The sequence below is a fragment of the Muntiacus reevesi genome, chromosome 3 (genome assembly GCF_963930625.1).
Source record: "Muntiacus reevesi chromosome 3, mMunRee1.1, whole genome shotgun sequence".
NCBI classification, from domain to species: domain Eukaryota; kingdom Metazoa; phylum Chordata; class Mammalia; order Artiodactyla; family Cervidae; genus Muntiacus; species Muntiacus reevesi.
The window spans coordinates 210,306,942-210,327,922 of record NC_089251.1 but is presented as its reverse complement, the minus strand read 5'-3'; the positions used below and the strand labels follow the sequence as shown (position 1 = coordinate 210,327,922).

At 40.8% G+C, this 20,981-nt stretch overlaps 1 protein-coding gene across 5 annotated transcripts in view; it reads left to right on the top strand.

Moving 5' to 3' along the window:
- Positions 1-20,981, top strand: part of MAP3K19 (mitogen-activated protein kinase kinase kinase 19) — a 36,631-nt gene that overhangs the window by 14,448 nt on the left and 1,202 nt on the right. Inside the window, exons 4-9 of one of the 5 annotated variants that reach the window (XM_065927833.1) lie at positions 970-1,048; positions 1,988-2,247; positions 8,727-8,770; positions 10,612-13,059; positions 15,506-15,655; positions 16,986-17,683. In XM_065927833.1, the coding sequence (XP_065783905.1) occupies positions 970-1,048; positions 1,988-2,247; positions 8,727-8,770; positions 10,612-13,059; positions 15,506-15,655; positions 16,986-17,683 (3,679 nt within the window). The remainder of the gene's footprint in view (positions 1-969; positions 1,049-1,987; positions 2,248-8,726; positions 8,771-10,611; positions 13,060-15,505; positions 15,656-16,985; positions 17,684-20,981) is intronic. The other 4 variants (XM_065927836.1, XM_065927835.1, XM_065927834.1 and 1 more) reach the window with 4 other exon arrangements.

Sequence of the window (20,981 nt, the reverse complement as noted above, 5' to 3'; positions counted from 1 at the left end):
GAGAATATATATGTTCCAAGATGATTTCAGTGTCAGAAGGTTTTGTAATATCCCTCTCCCCACCCCATTATTTAGGGCCAAATTTTTCCCCCCATTTAGGAACCATTAACTTTTCACAATGTCTAAAAAGTCAGGAATTTCTTACACTTGCCATTGCATCTTTGTTCCTTGGTTTAAAAAAAGAGAAATCAACCAATTAACAAATTTCTAGCTTATTAAATCTACTTAAAAACATCCTTGGTAAAAAAATAATTTAGGTTTATTAGTCCCCAATGATTCTAAAAGTACAGTCATTGTTGAGAACGTGTTCACAAGAATATACTGCCCAGTTTTCCAACTTCTATAGCAAAGTCTAACTGTGCCTAGTCTTACAGAGCATCCTTTTCACTGACAATTGAGTTATTAGGAATATATGCTGTATGTTTTTCTTACTCTAACATGTCAGCTAGGTGTTTGCCCTCAAGGATGACTACAAAAATGGTGTGAAAGACATCCATCTGCCTTTCATTTCAAAAGTGGCCATGAGCCCTCACACAACCTCATGTTTTATCAGTTTTTTTCATCTCTAAAATGAAGGGTTTGGGTCTGATGACCTCTAAGTTCCTCCCAGCTCTATCAACGTAAATTATCTCATTTAATTCTCACAACAGTCCTGTGAAGTAGGTGATATCAGTCACACTTTACAGAGGGAGGCCTTGTTTTCTCCATTCAGGGAGAAAACACTGCTCATCATAAAGCTTTATTTTACTTCTGTAATGTTTTGTTATACAGATTCTTTGCCCTTTAAGCAGGCATTTAATTAGGACAGGAAAGATACAAAGATGGTTAAACCTCAGTTCCTAGTTAATGTTCATCCTGTAATTACTAAAAATACATGAGTCAAATAACCAAAAATAAAAACATTTGATTCCTGATTACCCCTGCAATTCATTACTTTCTTCTTCTTATTACTGACCTGCACTTCCATAGGTGTTGAGATTATTGTTACTTTTCCGAGAGATGTCAGCCATCCCCAAGAAATGGGCCGAGAAGATTTACAAGAAAACAAGTAAGAAGTATTCTTTGAAAGGTTAGATTGGAATTAAAATATATACTTGTGTGGCAACCCACATTTTTAGTAATTGAGAAAAACATCCCCAAGCAGGGGTCATAATAAATAATTTTGTGGCAAGAGCTGGATAATAAATGTTTTATGCTGTGTGGGCCGTATGGTCTCTGTTCCAATGATTCAACTCTGCAGTCGTAACTTGAATGCCTCCGTGGATGGTATATAAACAAATGGACGTGGGTATGATCCAATCAATCTACCAAAGCGAGATAGGAAGCTGGATTTGGGCTGAGGACCATTATTTGCTGACCTTGCAGCAGTACTACTCAAAACAGAGTTCTAAGGTCCTTCTGTTACCAATCAATAATGAAGTCAGTATAGAACTTGGACATTTAAACCTTTAAAAAGGTGTGTAGCCATTTAGTCAAGTAATTTTATACTTATTGATCTGATAGTGGAAAATTTGAGGCTTATTTTCATGTTTTCAATTTTTGTTTAATTTTTATGGTCATTCACTTTGATTACCTTTTACAAAAGTTTCAATCCACGATGCAATGTAAGATTTTAAATGGATTCATCACCAAAGATAATTTGAGAAGTACTGGGACTTTGGAGAATGAATGGTCAAAGGCCTCTGGTCAATGCCTTTGGAGAAGTACAAGTGTGCACCCCCTTATCTCTGCCCTTCCCCCTCTGATTTCTCTGCTTGAGGAAACAGACAGGGAAAACTGAAGTGTGAGTAGCCGAGGGCTGCTGAGGTGGGGAGCAAGTCAGAGAATGGGGTCATCTTGTACTGTCAGCAATACAGCCATTGCACTCAGCAGCACCATTCGGAAATAGTCCTCCAAACTTTCCAGGGATGTCAGGTGGGGTAAGAACTGGAGATCCAGAAGACTTGGGGAATGACTTTTACATTAAACTATTTCCTCCCCCTTTTAGTCAGATAACCTCAGGGCATCAGGAATGGACACCAGCACATTCTGTTTCACTTCCAAAGAACATCGAGATGGTGGGCTTCAGGACAGAGACGGTGACCACGGAGCCTTTACTTGCAAAGAAAGAGGAACATTCCCAGGAACTCTGCAATGCGGATTCGGGCTTTTTGTTGCCAAGACCTTACTTAGAAACGATAATCTCCAAGTCTGTAGCCAGAGAAGATGTTCCTCACTTTCTGAAGGGGCAGCCAAGAAAATCTGAAGGTGAGTTCATTGAATTACACAGTGATTCCTTTATTCTTTGGTCAATAAATATTTCTTTACTCATCTTTTTCTTGAGAATTTGAAAATCTTTACAGGGAACTCATATTTTGTTGATCTTTATCTGTGGGATTTTGGAGGGGCATACAGTGAGGATACTTTCATTCAAGGTTTGAATTAGCTCTTCTATCTAGCCCAAAACTTATTTACCAGATAACACACTGATGCCAGTGTTTCCCCTTAGGGCACTGCTGTCTTTGATATCTGATTAATTCAGTTCAGTTCAGTTCAGTCACTCAGTCGTGTCTGATTCTTTGCGACCCCATGAATCGCAGCACACCAGGCCTCCCTGTCTATCACCAACTCCCGGAGTTTACTCAAACTCATGTCCATGGAGTCGGTGATGCCATCCAGCCATCTCTTCCTCTGTCTCCCCCTTCTCCTCCTGCCCCCAATCCCTTCCAGCATCAGGGTCTTTTCCAATGAGTCAACTCTTCGAATGAGGTGGCCAAAGTACTGGAATACTGTCCTAAACCAATTGGCCGAAACCACCAGGGACAAACTTGCAGCCCCAAATTTTGCATTTATTGGCTTATTGCAATGAGGGGCATTGCACAACAGAGGAAATGTCAAACAAAGGAGAAAAAAAGCATGATTGTGATAGGATTTGGGTGCAGGAAAAGTGAAGTCGCTCAGTTGTGTCTGACTCTGCAACTCCATGAACTGTAGCCTGCCAGACTCCTCTGTTCACGGAATTTTCCAGGCAAGGATACTGGCGTGGGTTGCCATTTCTTTCTCCTGACCCAGGGATCAAACCTGGGTCTCCCACACTGCAGGCAGACTCCTTACCATCTGAACCACTAGGGAAGCATTAGGGTGCAAGAGTAGAGCTTAAATGAAATTTTTAAATGAAACAGTGTTTAAAATTTTTTTTAATTTTAAATTTTCGGTAAAATGTGCACAACAATAAATGTACGACTTTAACCATTTTTAAGCATACAGTTTAGTGGCATTAAATACATTTACATTGTGGCACAATCATCACCACTGCATCTCCAGAACTTTTTCATCTTGTAAAACTGAAGCTCTACAGCCACAGGGCTTTTTCTAAATTTATGCTTTCATTATTTATATATTGATTATTTTGGGCTGTGCTGAGTCATCACTGTGACATATGCGCTCTTCATTGCTCTGTCAGGACTTTCTCTAGTTGCAGAGTGGGGATTTCTCTAATTGCGGTGCTCAGGCTTCTCACTGCAGGGCTTTTCTTGCTTCAGCTCACAGGCTTAGTTGCTCCATGGCATGTGGAATCTTCCCAGACCAGGGATCAAACCCATGTTTCCTACACTGGCAGGCAGATTCTGTTTTTTTGTTTTTTTTTTTTTTTTGGCAGGCAGATTCTTAACACTGGACCACCAGGGAAGTCCAACACCCATTCAACTTAAACTCTCCTTTCTCCTGTTACCCTATTAGCCACTGTTCTACTTCCTATCTCTAAGAAACTGACTCTTCTAGGCCCCTCATGTAAGTGAAATTGTCGAATATTTGTCCTTCCCTGTCTGACTGATTTCAGTTGACCTGATGTTGAAGCTGTGTTTCAAGAGTCTAAGTGTAAAAGTCAGCATCAAGCGGGACTGTGATACAGACCCAAGGGTCTTATTCCTTGAAATCTACAAAGTTCACTCCCAGCTCTCCACAGCCTCTCTCAGCCTCCTCTCTTTTCACTCTTCCTCACCGGATGATAAATGTCAGCACCATCAAATGCCTTCCATTCCCAGAGCAAATATGTGAATATTTTCACATACTGCTTTTTCTGCCGGAACATTAAGCCATCCTTCACATATCCCCTTAGGTATGCCTTCCTCTGGGAAGTCTTCCTGAAGGTCCCTAAGACTGGGTGAGTCACCATGCCTTTGGACTCCCATAGGATCCTCACCTTGTCTTCAACCAACACAGATCATGCTAAATTGTCAGTGTCTTTTTATGTGCTGGTCTTCACCAGGTGACAAAGGCAAAAACCATCACACCTCCCCACACAAAGCTCCAGATCTGACACGTAACTGTTTTAAAACATATACTGAATTAGTAGCAACAACAGCAGTAGCCATTTATTGAGTGCCTATTATTTCAAGGCACAAATGTTCACTGATATAGCTAATATTAACATGCTTGTTTCAAAGAAATGAGGCCTCAGGAGGTTCAGTGTATGCTCAGGTCACATAGCTAGTGGGTTGCAGAGGCTGGATTCAAACCTGGACCCCCATCTCCAAAGCCAACATATTTAAGCACCATGTCACATGTGTTCAGAGCTCACAAATCCCATCTGAGCCCCACTTTAATTATGAGGGGAAGAAAAGGAGAAACATAGTTTTGTAGAGGAGGTGAGTTCAGAGAAAAGGAGGGGCAGTTGGTACAGGTACCAAGTGGAGAAAGGATGGCTGGAGAGACTGAATTGGACCTTGTGGAAATAGCATTTCTCTTGGCCAGACCACAGAGAATCTTAAAAATGTAATAAAAGCAGCACATTCAAACAAAATCAAACTGGGCTAGGTCAGTATTCTGTAACGGGATCTGCTCCATAGGTGTTATGATCTTCTCTGAAAAAATCAGCTGGGCTTACCAGGCTGGTGTTTGTTCTCTTAAAAAAATTATTTTTTGTTTAAATGCAATCTTAAGATAATAAATGTTATTTAAGAAAAATTCAGAAAAGACAGATGAGCAGAAATAAAAAATAAGAAATAAGAAGCACAAATACTATTTCCAGTTTCTTCTAGAATGTAATTCCACATTTTTAAATAACATGTTTATAACTACAGTGCTTGATTGCCCAACGTAGACATTCATTAGGATTTAGCATAGATATTAGGATTTAACAATTTCACATTACTATCTGCACACAAGGCAATCTTTGAAATCTTTGTGCTTTAAAAAATTAATATTCAATGTCTCCCTTATTATGACTAGGTAAAATATCATTCACAGCTGAGCCCCAGACTGTGCTTTGATGGCGTTGCTTTTCTTTTGAGACATTCTATTTATCCTGGCTTTAATAACTGCTTCATTTCACCGTTTGTTTACTTTCTGTATATCTGTCACTAATTCATCCCCATCCTCTCTAATGGACCTGAGAAATGCACCTCAATACAGGCAACTGCACACCAGGTGATTCATTGGTTTGGTTTGTTTTTGGAGACATTACTCCTGGAAGGCTCTGCCCTCCTGTTTAACTCTGTGTTCCTTGGTCCTTGGACCTGCTGGCCAGCTGTCTCTGGGAGTTCCTCACTGTGATCCTGGACGTGCCTTGACTCTCTCTGTTTGACCCCCGTGTGCTAGGGACACAGCTTCCTCTCCCTTGGTTTATACCTCATTTTAGGGGGGGTACGTAATTTCAGTAGCTTCCTGAAGAAGATGCATGGATTATATTAATGGCAGTTTTTCACTGTCTCTATTTCCTCTGAGCTCTTCTTTCTGTTTTGTTCTCTATATTTTCATGTTAGAGGCTATTCCCATATGTCAGTTGATCCTTGGTGATTATTGGTTTTTAAGGGAGGGAGTCTAAAAAGTGCCAGGGGCTCACGGGGACTTGTGGAATGGGCAGAGACATGAATGGTTGGATGAGGGATTTCTCTCAGCTAGTTTTCCAGTGAGAAGAAGAATCCAACTTCTGCCTGTAGGTGATAAGACTGGAGTGTCACATGTCAATGTCAAGGCTTTCATTTATCCTCACATTTTCACTCCAGCACCCCATTTCTGCTCTCAGCTTTATCTAGCTCCTTAGCATCTTTGTTTCAGGCTCTTCAGAGAATACACTTCCAGCCAGGAATGGATAAGAGCAGCCCCCAACTAGTGGGGCAGGACAGGGAATCTGGAATCTACTCCTTGTACAAACTGAAGCAACCCCTTGTTTCAGTCTCACTTGCATCCCCACCTTTAGAGGTATCTGGTATTAATATCTTCAATTCCTGCTCCTTTCTGTGGTTCTTCTCATTTCTTACTGAGTTCTCCCTGATGCAGAGAAAGCTGACAACTCAATAGGTTATTGTTTATCCATATAGTTTTCACTGTCCGAAATTTCACTGATATCATGCATGTGCTACTTTACCTTCTGAGTTTCTGTTGTTGTTCTCCTTTACTTTTTATTTATTTATTTTTTGTTTGGCTGGGTGACTTGCAGGATCTTAGTTCCCCAACCAGGGCCCCAGTAGTGAGAGCGCTGAGCCCTAACCACTGGACACCAGGAAGTTCCTTTCTTTACCTTCAAAAAAAAAAATTAGTTTACCATCATTTTAGTGGAGTTTGTGGAGAGACAGGAGGAAAATTTGTACATTCAATCTTTTAATTCATTATTTTAATTCAATACTCATTTTATGAGACTGACATGCTACCTACTGTGCTAAGGAGGCAAGTTTCGATACACATTTTAAAAGGCTTTCAATAAATATTATCCCATTACCTATTGGAAAGATCTTACCTCTACATTCTCATCAGGAATATAAAGAGTGCCTTTCCATCTCATGTCATTCCTCATCAATACTGGAGAGTATCCCTCTAAATATTTATAATAACTGAAAGATTTTTTAGCTCAGAGGATTGTAGCTATGCAGACAACTATAAATCATATTCAGTTATATTTCTAGTATTATTTTGTAATATCTTTTGAACAGAAAGTCTCAACCTCTAGAATACAACCTCTATGAGGGCAAGAATTTAGTCTGTTATTCAATTATATTGTTATCATCTGGGACAGTGTTGACTACTCAATAGGAGCTCAATAAATATGCTGAATAAATGGATAAAGAATTGGGGTAGTTCTTTGGCCAGCTATGGCCTGTGTCTCTTCTTATTGGGATCTTTTTTTTTAGGTGACCATTTTTTGCTTGAGAATGGCTTCTCTCCCTGTGATATATCTCAGAGAGATTTCTTGAAGTGAAATTTCAAAATGTCAGCCTGTGTCTAAAAAAGGACCTACAGATATTTATTTATTTATATTTATATAGATATATATGTGGGTTTTTTTTCTTCCTTTGGCTTTCAGAGTATTTTTAAAAAGAAAGGGAGGGAGATTTCACATAAAGTCTCCAGCCCTCTGGCTTCCCTTGGCAATTGGAAGATCTAGCAGTGCTGGATTACCCAGCCAAAATGGACAACACCAACTGAAACTGGGAAACAGATGCCCCAGTAGTTGGGGCACATGATTTTAGTTCACCACTGTCCCTACTTGCCCCACTTCATCCATTTATGTGCCTTCTTCTACACGCTCCAGTATTCTTGGACTTCCCTTGTGACTCAGCTGGTAAAAGAATCCACCTGCAATGTGGGAGACCTGAGTTCTATCCCTGGGTTGCGAAGATCCCCTGGAGAACGGAAAGGCTACCCACTCCAGTATTCTGGTCTGGAGAACTCCACGGACTGTACAGCCCATGGGGTCACCAAAAGTTGGACATGACTAAGCTACTTTCACTTCAACCCTGAATATGTTTGGAGCCTTTGGCTTCAGTTTTAAGCTGTGATGGTGAGTGGGGTTTTAGGGACCATTCTGATGTTTTCCTAAGAAGAAAGCAACTAGGTTTTACCCTTCCTGGTAAATTGCATCTCACCCTTCTCTGCACCCCTTCAGACTTTATGCTCTATCCCATATTTGAGTTCAAACAACAATTGCGAGACAATAATACGTAAATATTTTCACATTTCTGTGAAGTCTGGGTTTTCTGAGTAAAAAGCATTGGGAGACCAATTTTAAAAACGATTGAATGACAAATATGGCTTGGAAATTAGAGATAAGATATCGCTTCAGAAAGATCAAGGCTGATTTTGCCAAATGCCTTTTGCTTAACTTTCTAGGGTGAGAAACGAACAAGACCCAGAGACACATTTCCCCTTTTTCCTAGGGACATTAGCATACATTTCTTAGTAAAGGTCTCTCTTTCTTGGAAGGGAAAGATGGTTCGAACTGCCAACCCTGTATGTAAGCTCTGAGTCTGATAATTTCGGGGTCTCCTCCTGTGGGACAACCTCACTACCTGCGCAGGGAAATGTCTGGTTCTCATTGCGCCAACTCTCAGGGAAGTGGGTGCAAGGAGCTGGCGCTAGAATGACTCATGGGTAATAAATGCTCTATTTTCCGATCCAGAGGGCATGTGTTTCCAGAAGGAATATAAATAAAAATAAATAAATAAATATCACACTATGTGTGTACAAATGTTATAAATATAAAACATATGTATAACATGTATTTATATAAAAACCATTATATTAAAAAAAAACCCATTATATTAAAATAACCCACCCTTACAGTGGCAGTAGTTTTGTGTGGTGATTCCGCACCCACCTCCATGTAGACCACATCTGGAAAAGCTACATTTTACCAACTTTTCCTCAAACCTCAGAGCCAGGATCACTCCATCCCCTGGCTTAGTGCTGACCGTGTTCACTCTACTACTAAGAATACTTAATAATAAGTACTATTATTTTTCTTGTTACAGAGTTTTCTACCTCTGACATGAAGTATAGTAGCCGAAGAATTGAGGTAAGAGTAGTTTTGAGCATTTTTGACTTACGAATTAAAACCAAAGAATCTTGTCAGAGACAAATTCTATCAAAAAACTCAGAACCAAAAATCCTCACCATATAACCTTGGAAAAACAACAACGCACATATAGTTTATAGAGGAGCAAATAATTTCTGAGAAAATTATATCTTGACATGTATATATATTTTCTGGGTATAGTTCTCCACATAATGAAGTGAGTAGCTCTTTTGGACATACCTAATTTTTCTTTTTTTTTTAATTGTATTGAGACGTTAGGTGATTCTTTTTCCATGGTAGAAAGATTTTCCTGGCTGTCTCATTTGTAAGTAAAGCATTTTGAAAGAGCCTTACAGTTCTCCAACTGTCTGACTCGTCTGTATAAGTCTTTGAGAAAACATATATATATTGCTTAGTGTTGAAAAAAAAAAGTTCATTGACCTAAAAAAAAAAAAAGGCTGCTACTAGGGAGATGTTTAAAGCACTGGAAGAATCTGCTTTTAATTCTGAGAAGTCATGTAGACAATAAAACTGGGGAATTATACTGTGTCTCTCCTGTTTCTAATGCCTATTTCTAGTCAAATTTCTTTTCCTTTCTTCTTACACACGGGTGGCAACAGAATGAAAATTAAACATGTAGCTCTTAATCACCACTCATGATCTATGCTTTTCTATGCTATATTATTAGGAATTATACTGTGTCTCTCCTGTTTCTAATGCCTATTTCTAGTCAAATTTCTTTTCCTTTCTTCTTACACACGGGTGGCAACAGAATGAAAATTAAACATGTAGCTCTTAATCACCACTCATGATCTATGCTTTTCTATGCTATATTATTAGGTATAAAATCTATATACACAAGGCCACAGTGAAATGTGTAAAGAGTTTATAGTTTAACTGAGCAAAAAGTGGAATATTATATATTGGGTTACACTGACCTCTAGAGGCTGATAATAATATAAACTAGCTTAATTTGAAAATTAATTTGACGTGAGTTTGAGTAAACTCTGGGAGTTGGTGATGGACAGGGAGGTCTGGCGTACTGCAGTCCATGGGGTCACAAAGAATCAGAAATGACTGAGAAACTGAACTGAACTGAATTTGAAAAGAGTTGGAAGGCCAAGGAAAGTTTAAAAATTTAGTGAGCTAACTTTCTCTTTTTAGATTTTTTGGCCACACTTCAAGGAATGTGGGAACTTAATTCCCCAACCAGGGATCGAACCTACACCCCTGGCAGTGGAAGTATGGAGTCCCAGCCACTGGACCATCCAGGAAGTCCCAGGAGCTAACTTTCAAGTGTATAGCATGGCAGATTTATAAGCCACCCTCAGCAAAACAATTCAGCCAAGCCATGAGGAGTAGTTGTGTTTCATATTAAAATTCTGAGTTGGTCTGAATGATCACAGAGTAAATGTAACAGCAATTTTAAGCTGTTCCAGGTGGGAATTTTAAGTTTTGGATAAATTCCATGGAAAGTAAACAGGAAAGAGAATAGATACAAAGTAGAAATAAAATAGAAGGTAAACAGAAATGACAACAGAAATCTTTAAAAATGTAAATGTTTTTTTAATTTATATGATAGAGACTTTATTTTTAATAGATAAGCATGAACCTTGTAATGTGAATATTAATATCAGTTTTTAAAAGTATTGTCTTACCTTGGTCCTAAGAAAACACCAGGAATGAGACTTTAATTTTTAAAATTGTGATCTCCAGGATAACTTTGTACTTTAAAGCCCTTCCTAAAGAGAATCTTAAATCTCTTCATATTACTTGAAACCAGTTGACATGAAATGCATATGTGTTTCTACATTCATTAATTTTTCTTTCTTTCCTTTTAGTTTCCTCTGCCACCGCTATCATCTCTGCCCATGAGATCTGGTCTCCTTACTATACCCTTAAGTCACAAGGATCAAAAAGCAAGGGAAAGAAATATTCCACGTCTCGTATCTTTCATACCTAAGCTCTTGGAGCCTATTAGTCAATCCGATGAATTTAGACCATCAAATAAGCAGAAGGAAGCACCGTTCAAGTTGTTAGCAGATCAAACTCTCAGATCCTTTGACAGTTCTATTTGGTCCAGAAACATGTGCTCTTTTTGGAAGGCTCACCATCACAGACAACACCTGCAAAAGGGGGGGAGTAGGAAATCCAAGGAAAGAGAAGGATGTATCAACATTGAAGTCTCTCACTTTGAAAAAGGACAATCTTTTGTGTCCTTGGAGAATTTCAAGGAAGGCAATTTTCCTACAGATAGGCAAGAGGATATTGACTGCCATGGTAATGAACTGAGAAGAGCAGAAGAGAACGCTCCATCTCTTTCATCAGGAAAGAAAGAGGATTTAGTAGCCAGAAACTATGAACAAGATTCAGAAGTTGGATACACCAAGCCAATCAAGTTCCAAGAAGCCCTGCCATCAGATATAGGTCTAAGCCAGGATGAAGGGACTAAAAATGATAAAGCTGATTCAAAAAGTGCTTCAGCACTTAAAGGCGAAACAATTGAACTAGACCATGTTTCAGAAGATTACACTGTTCTTAAAAGTTTGTCTGATGTAGTCACTGATGGCCCCATTGAAAAGCTCTCAGAAGATCACAGCAGCATGGAGACAAGCACAAAAATGTCAGTAGCAGAAACAACCAAACCAGAAATGAATGGGATGGTGCCTCTTAGCCACATCACTTTCCCTGGAGGTGAAATTCCCAAGGAACCAGCAATAACCAAACCAAGCCTCCAAAAACGAAAGGGCATCCTTCGTAGCAATAGTAGCTTCAACATACTTGCACACCAAGAAAATGACAGGCATAAGGTGAAAACCCAGAGAAAGAAGTTAGATTCAAAGACCAAGACCAGTAACAGGGCACCTCAAAATGTCATGATTTCCACTGAAGGTTCCGTGAAGCCTACCATGCACAAAACCAGTATAAAAACTCAAGTTTTTCCTGCTTTGGGGCTTGTGGATCCCAGACCTTGGCAACCACCCAAGTTTCAAAGGAGACTGCCACAGATAGAAAGGAAGCAATCTGCTTACCAGGCTTTGAAACCTAAAAAGCCATCATTTCCTTGCCTCTATAAAAATCCAGGAATAAAAAAGTCTGTTCCTCTCTCTGCTCAACCAGCAGAGCCAAGACTGAATTACTTAGATCTGAAGTATAGTGACATGTTCAAAGAGATCAATTCAACTGCGAACGGGCCTGGAATCTATGAAATGTTTGGAACTCCTGTTTACTGTCACATGCGAGAGGCTGAACGGCATGAAAAGAAGGATTACCGAGAGATATGCGCAGCTCCATCAGGCAGATGTATCACCAATAAATGTCGACCTTCACACAGTGAGAGGAACAGCAATAGCCGAAACAGACTTTCTCAGAAAAGACCGCATAGTAAACCCCCCAAATCTTCTCTTGGCATTAAACAAAAGCACAGAAGTTTAATTCCTAAAGAAAAGGATTGCCAGGCTGTAGGTAGCACCCTACAAGATGTTGAAAATGGTGATGGCATTTCAGAACCAGGGTGGCAGATTAAGTCTTCAGGAAATGACTTTCTATCTTCCAAAGATGAAGTTCAGCCCATGAACTTGGTTCAGGCTCATGAGCAGTTCACTGAACAGAATGATTTCTTTCCTGTCTCAGATTTGTCCATTGTTGAAGAAGTCTCTATGGAAGAGTCTGCTGATGAAGAAGACATTTCTAACAATCAGATACTTGCCACGAGCCTCAGAGATCTGCATCAACTTGAAGAGCTATGCCACCAGACCCCATTTGTCCTTTCAGAAGACAGTTGGGCAGTACCCAGTGAGAAAATTTGCAACATGCATGTACTGCAAGAAGAGCAGAAGGTAGCATCTCCCGGTGAAACAAATGGCAACCAAATTTTAACTAACGATGTAGACTTTGATAGTTTTTCAGATAAGTTGAAAACTCTTAGGAGTTTCTCTTCCCAAGGGAAACAAGAAAGTGTAACTTCTCAAGCATATCAACACTGGGCACTGTTTTTGGAGCATGATAGTTTAGCTAATGGGTCAATTCCGTATCAAACACTTGGAAAATCTTTAAATAATACAGATTCAATTTCCCAAGAAATTCTAGACTCTGTAAAGAATGAAGAATTGACAGATGAACTCTTAGGTTGTCTAGCTGCAGAACTATTAGCTCTTGATGAGAAAGATAACAACTCTTGCCAAATAATGGCAGATGAAACAGATTCTGAAAGCCGAGATTTTGTCCTCAGCAAGAGAGGAAATATCATGCAAGAATTAGATAGAGAGACAACAAATGTCAAAATACAGGTTGGTATAACTAGAATCGGGCTTTCCTGGTGGCTCAGACAGTAAAGAATCTGTGTGCAATTCGGAAGACCTGGGTTTGATCCCTGGGTTGGGAAGATCCCCTGGAGGAGGGCATATCAACCCACTCCAATATTCTTGCCTGGAAAATTCCATAGACAGAGGAGCCTGGCGGGCTATTGTCCATGGGGTTGCAAAGAATCAGACACAATTGAGTGACTAAGCACAGCACATCACATAACTAATAATCAGAGATTCTTTGGGGTGGGAAGGGACCTCAGAGACAATCTGCTTCAAACCCCTTATTTTCAAACAAGGAATCAGAAACCCTAAGGAGTTAAATAGTTTGATCAAGGTGGCATTGTTTGGTTGCAAGTTTGGAATCCAGGTCCCCTGACTCTCACGCTGTTTCATTATGCTGCCTCACTGCTAGAATTTAGCTAGCCTGACACTGCACTGGAATCACTTTGGGCACATTAGTGCCCATTAGCACATTAGCAAAACTACTTACTAAAATAGGTAGATATTATATTTGGTGATATATAATACCTACCCCAACAGACTTGGAGTTTGTTTGTTTATTGGCTGCACCTTGCGGCATGCAGGATCTTAGCTCCCTGATCAGGATTAGAACCACACCCCCTGCTTTGGAAAAGTGTGAAGTCTTAACCACTGAACCACAAGGGAAGTCCTATCTTCTCCTAAATTTTAAAGATAGAAGCATTCGGTTTAGCTGAAACATTATTCATTAAACACTAACTAGGGTTATATCACACTCTTTCAGGATCAGAAATAATTATTTTAAATAATCTAACAGAAGAATACACAAGGTGAGAACTTAACACATATGAGTGAAACACATTATACTGTCTCCTTTCTGTCTTCACAACAGCTCCATGAGGTCAGTCCTGAAGGTAATAACAAGTCTCCATTTTGCAGATGAAGAAAATGAGGTTTAGAAGGTCTCACTGGGAGTGAGCGGTGGGGAGGGGCATCCTGATTCCAGTCCAACACTTTTAATCACTATACAGTGGGAATAGTCCTTGTCATAAAAGGCCAGCTCCACCCTCATGGTGAGCTTGGTCTCTGCTGGGAGGTGGATAGTGATGCTGGGAGGTGGATAGTGATGCAGAGAGGCTGCCAGGCGTGGGTGGGAGACAGGGGTACATGTGTACACACCTGTGTATCTAAGATCGCTCTACCAGTCTGCCAGTTCACATTCAAGAAAAGCTAACAAGCTGGTAAATATAATCAGCCCATAACCCTACCCTGCAATTGGAATAAAGAACTGACCTTCTGTGATCTTTCATTTCCAAGCAGTCCTTAAATTTCAGCTTGAATAAGAAACACGAGAGGCTGTGGAGGAGGAAGAGGAACCCATGTGGCCCTTTGAAGGCACCTGGGGTCATTTCTAAGGAAGGTGACCCCGTGCCATGTCTTATTCTTAAGGACCTTCTCTGTGCCTCTACATCACCATCATCATTTATTTTAAGAACTCATAGAGGAGATCAAGACCAAGTATTTTTGGTTCTGATCAAACAGTTGGAAAACGTGGTGTAAGCTCTACAAAGATACTTATTTCCCAAGGGCAGGGCCTCTAAAGGTTTACTGTGGATGCATATCTCTTGAGGATCATGCTGAAATGTAGAACTGATTCCATATGTCTGAGGTCTGAGATTCTGCAAGTTTAATGAGCTCCCATGGGAGCTCCCATTGATAGAGCTGGTTCATAGATTCTCCTTTGAGTAGCAAGGGTCTAGGGGACCATGGATCTTCAGTCTATTGCAGCTGATCTTGACCTTCAGACTTGCTTGTTATGCTTGTGCATGCATGCATGCATGCGCATGTATGTAAGAAAGAGGTTTGGGGAATTCCCTGGGGGTCCAGTGGTTAAGACGGCCAAAGGCTCTGATCCAACCCCTGATTGGGGACCTAAGATGCCACAAGATGTGTGGCACAGCTGAAAAAAAAAAAGAAGAGAGAGACAGAGTATCTATATGAATGTATATTTGTGTATAAATGTGTGTATGTGTGTGTGTGTGTGTACAGAAATGTAGGTATAAATGCTTTTAGGTATGTGTGTATGTTTGCATGTATGTGTGTGTTGTGGAAATAGAACAGGCAAAGGCTATTTATTCAGAGCTCATTACAGCAAAGGAGTCAACCACCATCATTTGCATTTGGTAGAGACTCAAAAGCAGACAGAGAAGTGAGAAAGATTTTTAGTGGAAAGAGGCTTCAGGTGTGCCCTGATTGGAGGCTGTTGTCCTGGGGAGGTTGTTGAGGGGACGGTTAGCTAGAAGGGGCCTCCCATGTAATTGGTTAAGGATGCATATTTGGTCTTCTCTGATTGGTCTGAAGTTAGAAAAGGAAGATTCTCCTATCTGCCCTTTCTCTCTGTCCCAAGGACTCAATGTAACGATGACTTTTTTTGGTCTCATTCTTCCAGAGATATAGTAATGGCTTCAGGAGATATGACAAAGAGGAGAGATTTTTCAACTCACATGAAAAGAAGACATTTTCTGAAAATAGTTTAAAGTATGAAGAATCTATCCTGTGGACCAAGGGTGAGATCCTCGGGAAGGGAGCATATGGCACAGTAAGTGAAACAGGAAGTTTGCTGAAATAAAAAATCCCTACTCCTCCTTGACCCCTCCCTCTTTCCTAATCTTCCTGTTTGCCCTCCCCACTCCATATACTCTTTTACTTAGAGATCTTTCAGTTAGAAGTAATAGGAAATCCAACGCAAACCAGCTTGAAGAAAAGGATGTCCACTGTTTTATGCAACTGAAGGGTCTGGAGTAGGTCTGACTCTGGGCACAGCTGGTTTCAGAGGTCAAACGATGTCATCAGAGTCTGGCCTCTCTGTCTCTCCTTTTGGCTCTCATTCTCAGGTTTCATGGGGTGGTTTCAGTTCAGTTCCTTCACTCAGTCATGTCCGACTCTTTGTGACCCCATGAACCACAGCACGCCAGGCCTCCCTGTCCATCACCAACTCCCAGAGTCCACCCAAACCCATGTCCATTGAGTCGGTGATGCCAACCAACCATCTCATCTTGTGTCGTCCCCTTCTCTTCCTGCCCTCAATCCCTCCCAGCATCAGGGTTTTTTCCAATGAGTCAGTTCTTCGCATCAGGTGGCCAAAGTACTGGAGTTTCAGCTTCAGCATCAGTTCTTCCAATGAACACCCAGGACTGATCTCCTTTAGGATGGACTGGTTGGATCTCCTTGCAGTCCAAGGGACTCTCAAGAGTCTTCTCCAACACCACAGTTCAAAAGCATGAATTCTTTGGTGCTCATTGTATTTCTGGTCTCGCCTTCTCTGAGGGTCAAGTTCTGTGGGAAAGAGGTCTTTTTATTCAACAATTCAAGTTATGTTACCCAAAGTTGGGAGAGCCATTGCCAAGAAGCAAAAACAAAAGATATTTCTTATATTTTGTGAATTGCATAAAGTACCATCTAAAGTCCCAGCACTTTACTGAGAGTGGGATATATGTATATGCATATCTGATTCACTTTGCTGTACACTTGAAACTAACACAATATTGTAAATCAACTACAGTCCAATAAAAACTATTACTGCAAAAAATGTTTTTTTTACAAGCCCAAGCACTGTACATGGTATTGGGTTGACCAAAAAGTTTGTTTGGGTTTTTCAGTAAGCTGGTATGGAAAAACCTGAACAAACTTTTTGACCAACCCAATATTTGCACAGATTGCTAGAGATGACTGAACCTAAGCTATTATGATATGCATTCACCATGCTACTTATCCCAGTCTTCGCTTCCCTGTAACCTTCAATTTGTTTAAGTATAATACTTCACATTTACATAGGGATGTATCATCTTAGAGAAAAACCAGGGTTTGGGAGGCATTTTGTGAATGAGTCATCATTTATATTTAATAATAAGGTATTGGTTTGTTTCTAGGTGTATTGTGGTCTTACTAGCCAAGGACAGCTAATAGCTGTAAAACAGGTGGCTTTGGATACCTCTGATAAATTAGCTACTGAAAAAGAATATCGGAAGCTGCAGGAAGAAGTCGATTTGCTCAAAGCCTTGAAACATGTCAACATTGTGGCCTATTTGGGGACATGCTTGGAGGAAAACATCGTAAGCATTTTCATGGAGTTTGTTCCTGGTGGCTCCATCTCTAGTATTATAAACCGTTTTGGGCCATTGCCTGAGATGGTGTTCTGTAAATACACAGAACAGATTCTGCAAGGTGTTGCTTATCTCCATGAGAACTGTGTGGTGCATAGAGATATCAAAGGAAATAATGTTATGCTTATGCCAACTGGAATCATAAAGCTGATTGACTTTGGCTGTGCCAAGCGTTTGGCCTGGGCTGGCCTAAATGGCACCCACAGTGACATGCTCAAGTCCATGCATGGGACTCCATATTGGATGGCCCCAGAGGTCATCAATGAGTCTGGCTATGGACGGAAGTCAGACATCTGGAGCACTGGCTGCACTGTTTTTGAGATGGCCACTGGGAAGCCTCCACTGGCTTCCATGGACAGGATGGCAGCCATGTTTTACATTGGCGCACACCGAGGGCTGATGCCTGCCTTACCAGATTGCTTCTCAGAAAATGCAGTGGACTTTGTGCGCGTGTGCCTCACCAGGTAAGAAACCGAAAGCAAGAAAGGAGGATAAATCCCCAGAGATTCCAAGCAGTTGACATTTCCCCTGAGATTCATGGCCCATTTTTAGCTCTGCTCAGGTTACAAAATCAAGTGGGGAGTGATTTTGCTCTGAAAAGAATCCTGAGTAGCCACATTGGGTGATGTGTTCTGTGTTGTACCAGGGTATGGGGATAATGCTTCAAGTGGGAGGTGTCTCAATTAAATGTCTTACCAGGTCCAGACAGTACTTTCTCAAATCAATAGATGTGCAAGAATTGCTATTTATTTGCAAGATCTGTTTCTTTACCAAAGAGACCTCTTCCCAGGGACTAGCCATGGTGAAGTGGCATCATCTGAGCTTAGCTTCCCTCCCCTTTTGGGGAACCAGTGTTCTTCCTTCCCAAAATGTGAGAAATTCATTCATATTAAGGAATGACATGAATTGATTAATCGATGATTGACAGATTTAATGTATTGTTCCCCCAGAAACACTTGCATTTAAAGTGAGAGGAAACATTTTGAGTCAAAAGGAACAAATCTCTAATTGAAGTATTTCAAGCATCAAGTGGGTAGTGTTTGGGGAAGCAGAAAAGTTCCAGGAGGTCACCTGTTTTCTCCTGTCCTGAGGCTTCCTGGTATTTATGGAATAGAATTCTGGTTAAAATGTTAGGACTGTAAGGGGGCTGAGAGGCTACCCACTCGTGTAGTATTCTAACTTTTCTTAGCCAGGTACTGTCTGCTTACATGAAGTCGTAATCCAAAGAATAAAGCAGAAAGGCAGAGTGATGGGTTTGGTTAGTGTGTGTTTCTCTGTGCGTGTATGCGTATGGTGGAGGAGAGCGGAAGAGGAGGGCAGGGGTGCTCAAGCCCATCTACCTACCTGATGGAGAAGAGCGTCGAGGAGGCTCAGCGCTGAGCTGCATGTGCAGGATAAGAGAGGCCTCATGCCCAAACAAAATTTCTTGCCTTTCAAAGAGCTATGCTTTCTTATTCCTAGATGAAAAATTCTAGTGTCCCAGCTTTCAGCAAATATATATGGCTACCTCCAGCTCCCTTCCGGAACGAGTTCATTTTGTCATTCTTAATGAATATTCAGAACCCGAGGATCTCTCTGTCTGCTGACGAATGTGTCTCTCTTAGCCCTTCTGTCTTTCTCTTCCAGCACCTGTATATCAATCAGTCTGACCTGGTTGATTTGACGGACTCACAGGGGCCAGGACAGCACCACATACTCCAGGGTGGGGGGTGGGGCCTGCAGTTCTGGGCATCCCCGGATGCAGAGATGCCCTAGGTATCCCAGGAAGGATTTGCAGGCAGAGCTGTGGGCACAGAGCTGCCCCTTCCTGTCTGCCAAAACACCTCACAAAAGGGACATAAATGTTTTAGGAATATCATATGGACCAGTACTAGTTTGGAAGATTGAGTTTACCTCTTACTTACTGTGGTTACTTTCTTCTGCATTGAACAATGATCTATTATTGATCCACAAAAACTGCTTGCTACTCTCATTTTTTTTTCAAGTTCTCATTATACACACAAACAGCTTTAAAGAGAAAAGGTGGGAGAAGGAAATGGCAACCTACTCCAGTATTCTTGTCTGGAAAAGTCCATGAGGACTGGAGGAGCCTGGCAGGCTGCAGTCCATGGGGTTACATGACTGAGCATGTGTGCATGAGGGTGGAGGGAGATGGGTTGGTAGCAATAAACTGGTAGAACTAAAAATAAATAAATAAAGAGAAAGGGTGGATTTTTTTTTTTTTTTTTTGGCTTTCCTTTTGAACCATTGCTTCATAAACTAAGCAATACACAACTCATAATCAATTAACAGGGTTGTTGTGAGGGTTAAGTGAAACGGTGTGTGTAATTGCTTAGCATACCATGGAGTACATAATTAGGGCTCCACCATTAAATAACCCATGGGAGAATGTTAATACACCTTACCTAATGAGTGTCATGCAAGCATATAATTATCTCCTGAAATTCTATGCCAAAGACCCTGAGGACTCTACAATTTTGCCTGTTGTCTATGAAAATAACTCCTTGGAGGTGTGGATATTTATAAATAAAAGGGAAAGGCACTCAAAGATTCACAAGGAGAGATGATCAGGTTAAAAACTAGGAACAAGGACTGAATATAACAAATGAATTTGGGGAAGCCCTCAGATGAATGGCTCTGGCTACTACTATGGGCAGGTATCAGAAATTCTGGGGAGTCAGGCCAAGGAGTTGAACTTTGTTGCAACAGGCAGTGGAGAGAAGGGAACTGCAAAGAATTTTGGGTAGAGGAAGCCATGAAAAGATAGGTCTTTGGGGAGGAAGGTCAGGTAGCAGATTCTGTAGAGGGACCTTGAATGGAGGCCATTCTGGAATTCAGAGCTTGGACTTTGATGATAATGGAAGCAGTGGGAGTGTAAAGGGGATTCCAAGACATTTTAGAAGAAGGTGAATCAGGACTTGGTGATGGATGATAGGATGTCGTGGTTTTGAACCTGGATAATGGGAGAAATAATAGCAAGTTGTGAATGAGGTACAGTGGAGGAAGTTGAAGGAAACATTTGAAGCTATGGAGTTGTTGCTCGGGAAAGCAGTGAACATTGGAGATATGTATTTGAAAATCAAAAGTTTGGTAGCTATAATCATGAAAAGATTAGAGTGCTGAGGAAAGTGTTTTTGAAAATTCTCACGGGAGAAGATAACACAGTACGCATAGAATTAAATCTAGTACTCAACTGGAAGAAAGGGAGGGAGGGGAGTTGCCCCATGGGGGAAGAACAATGAAAGCAGTTTCTCTTAACACCAAGCAGACATTGTTTCAGAAAGAAGTGGGGTACTGAATACTTCAAATGCTAGAGATGACAAGGAGGCTGAGCTCACTAAATCTGGTAAGAAGGTTATGCTTGGTTTCACAGGGACTACTTCCTTTTTTTTTCCCCCTTCAGGTTTTTGGCTGCACTGTGCAGGGATCTTAGTTCCCGGACCAGGGATCAAACCACTACCCCCTGCACTGGATGCACAGAGTCTTAACCACTTAGACTGCCAGGAAAGTCCTTCTTGGTCAGGATTAATTTTAAAAGGACAATTTGTAGAGAGATAAGCAGGCCAAATAATAAACATTTAGGATAGTGAATGTTGAAACAGGTTATTGGACTTGCCCAACTTAAGAGAAATTTGGCAGAAATAGAAGAAATAGGATGGCAGCTAGAAATGATGGTCACCTAAGGACTTTTTCAAGAGGAGATTTCTGCATATTTTGAAGGCTGGGGAAAGAGCCCCTGGAAGGGAAGAGGTTTTTTTTTTT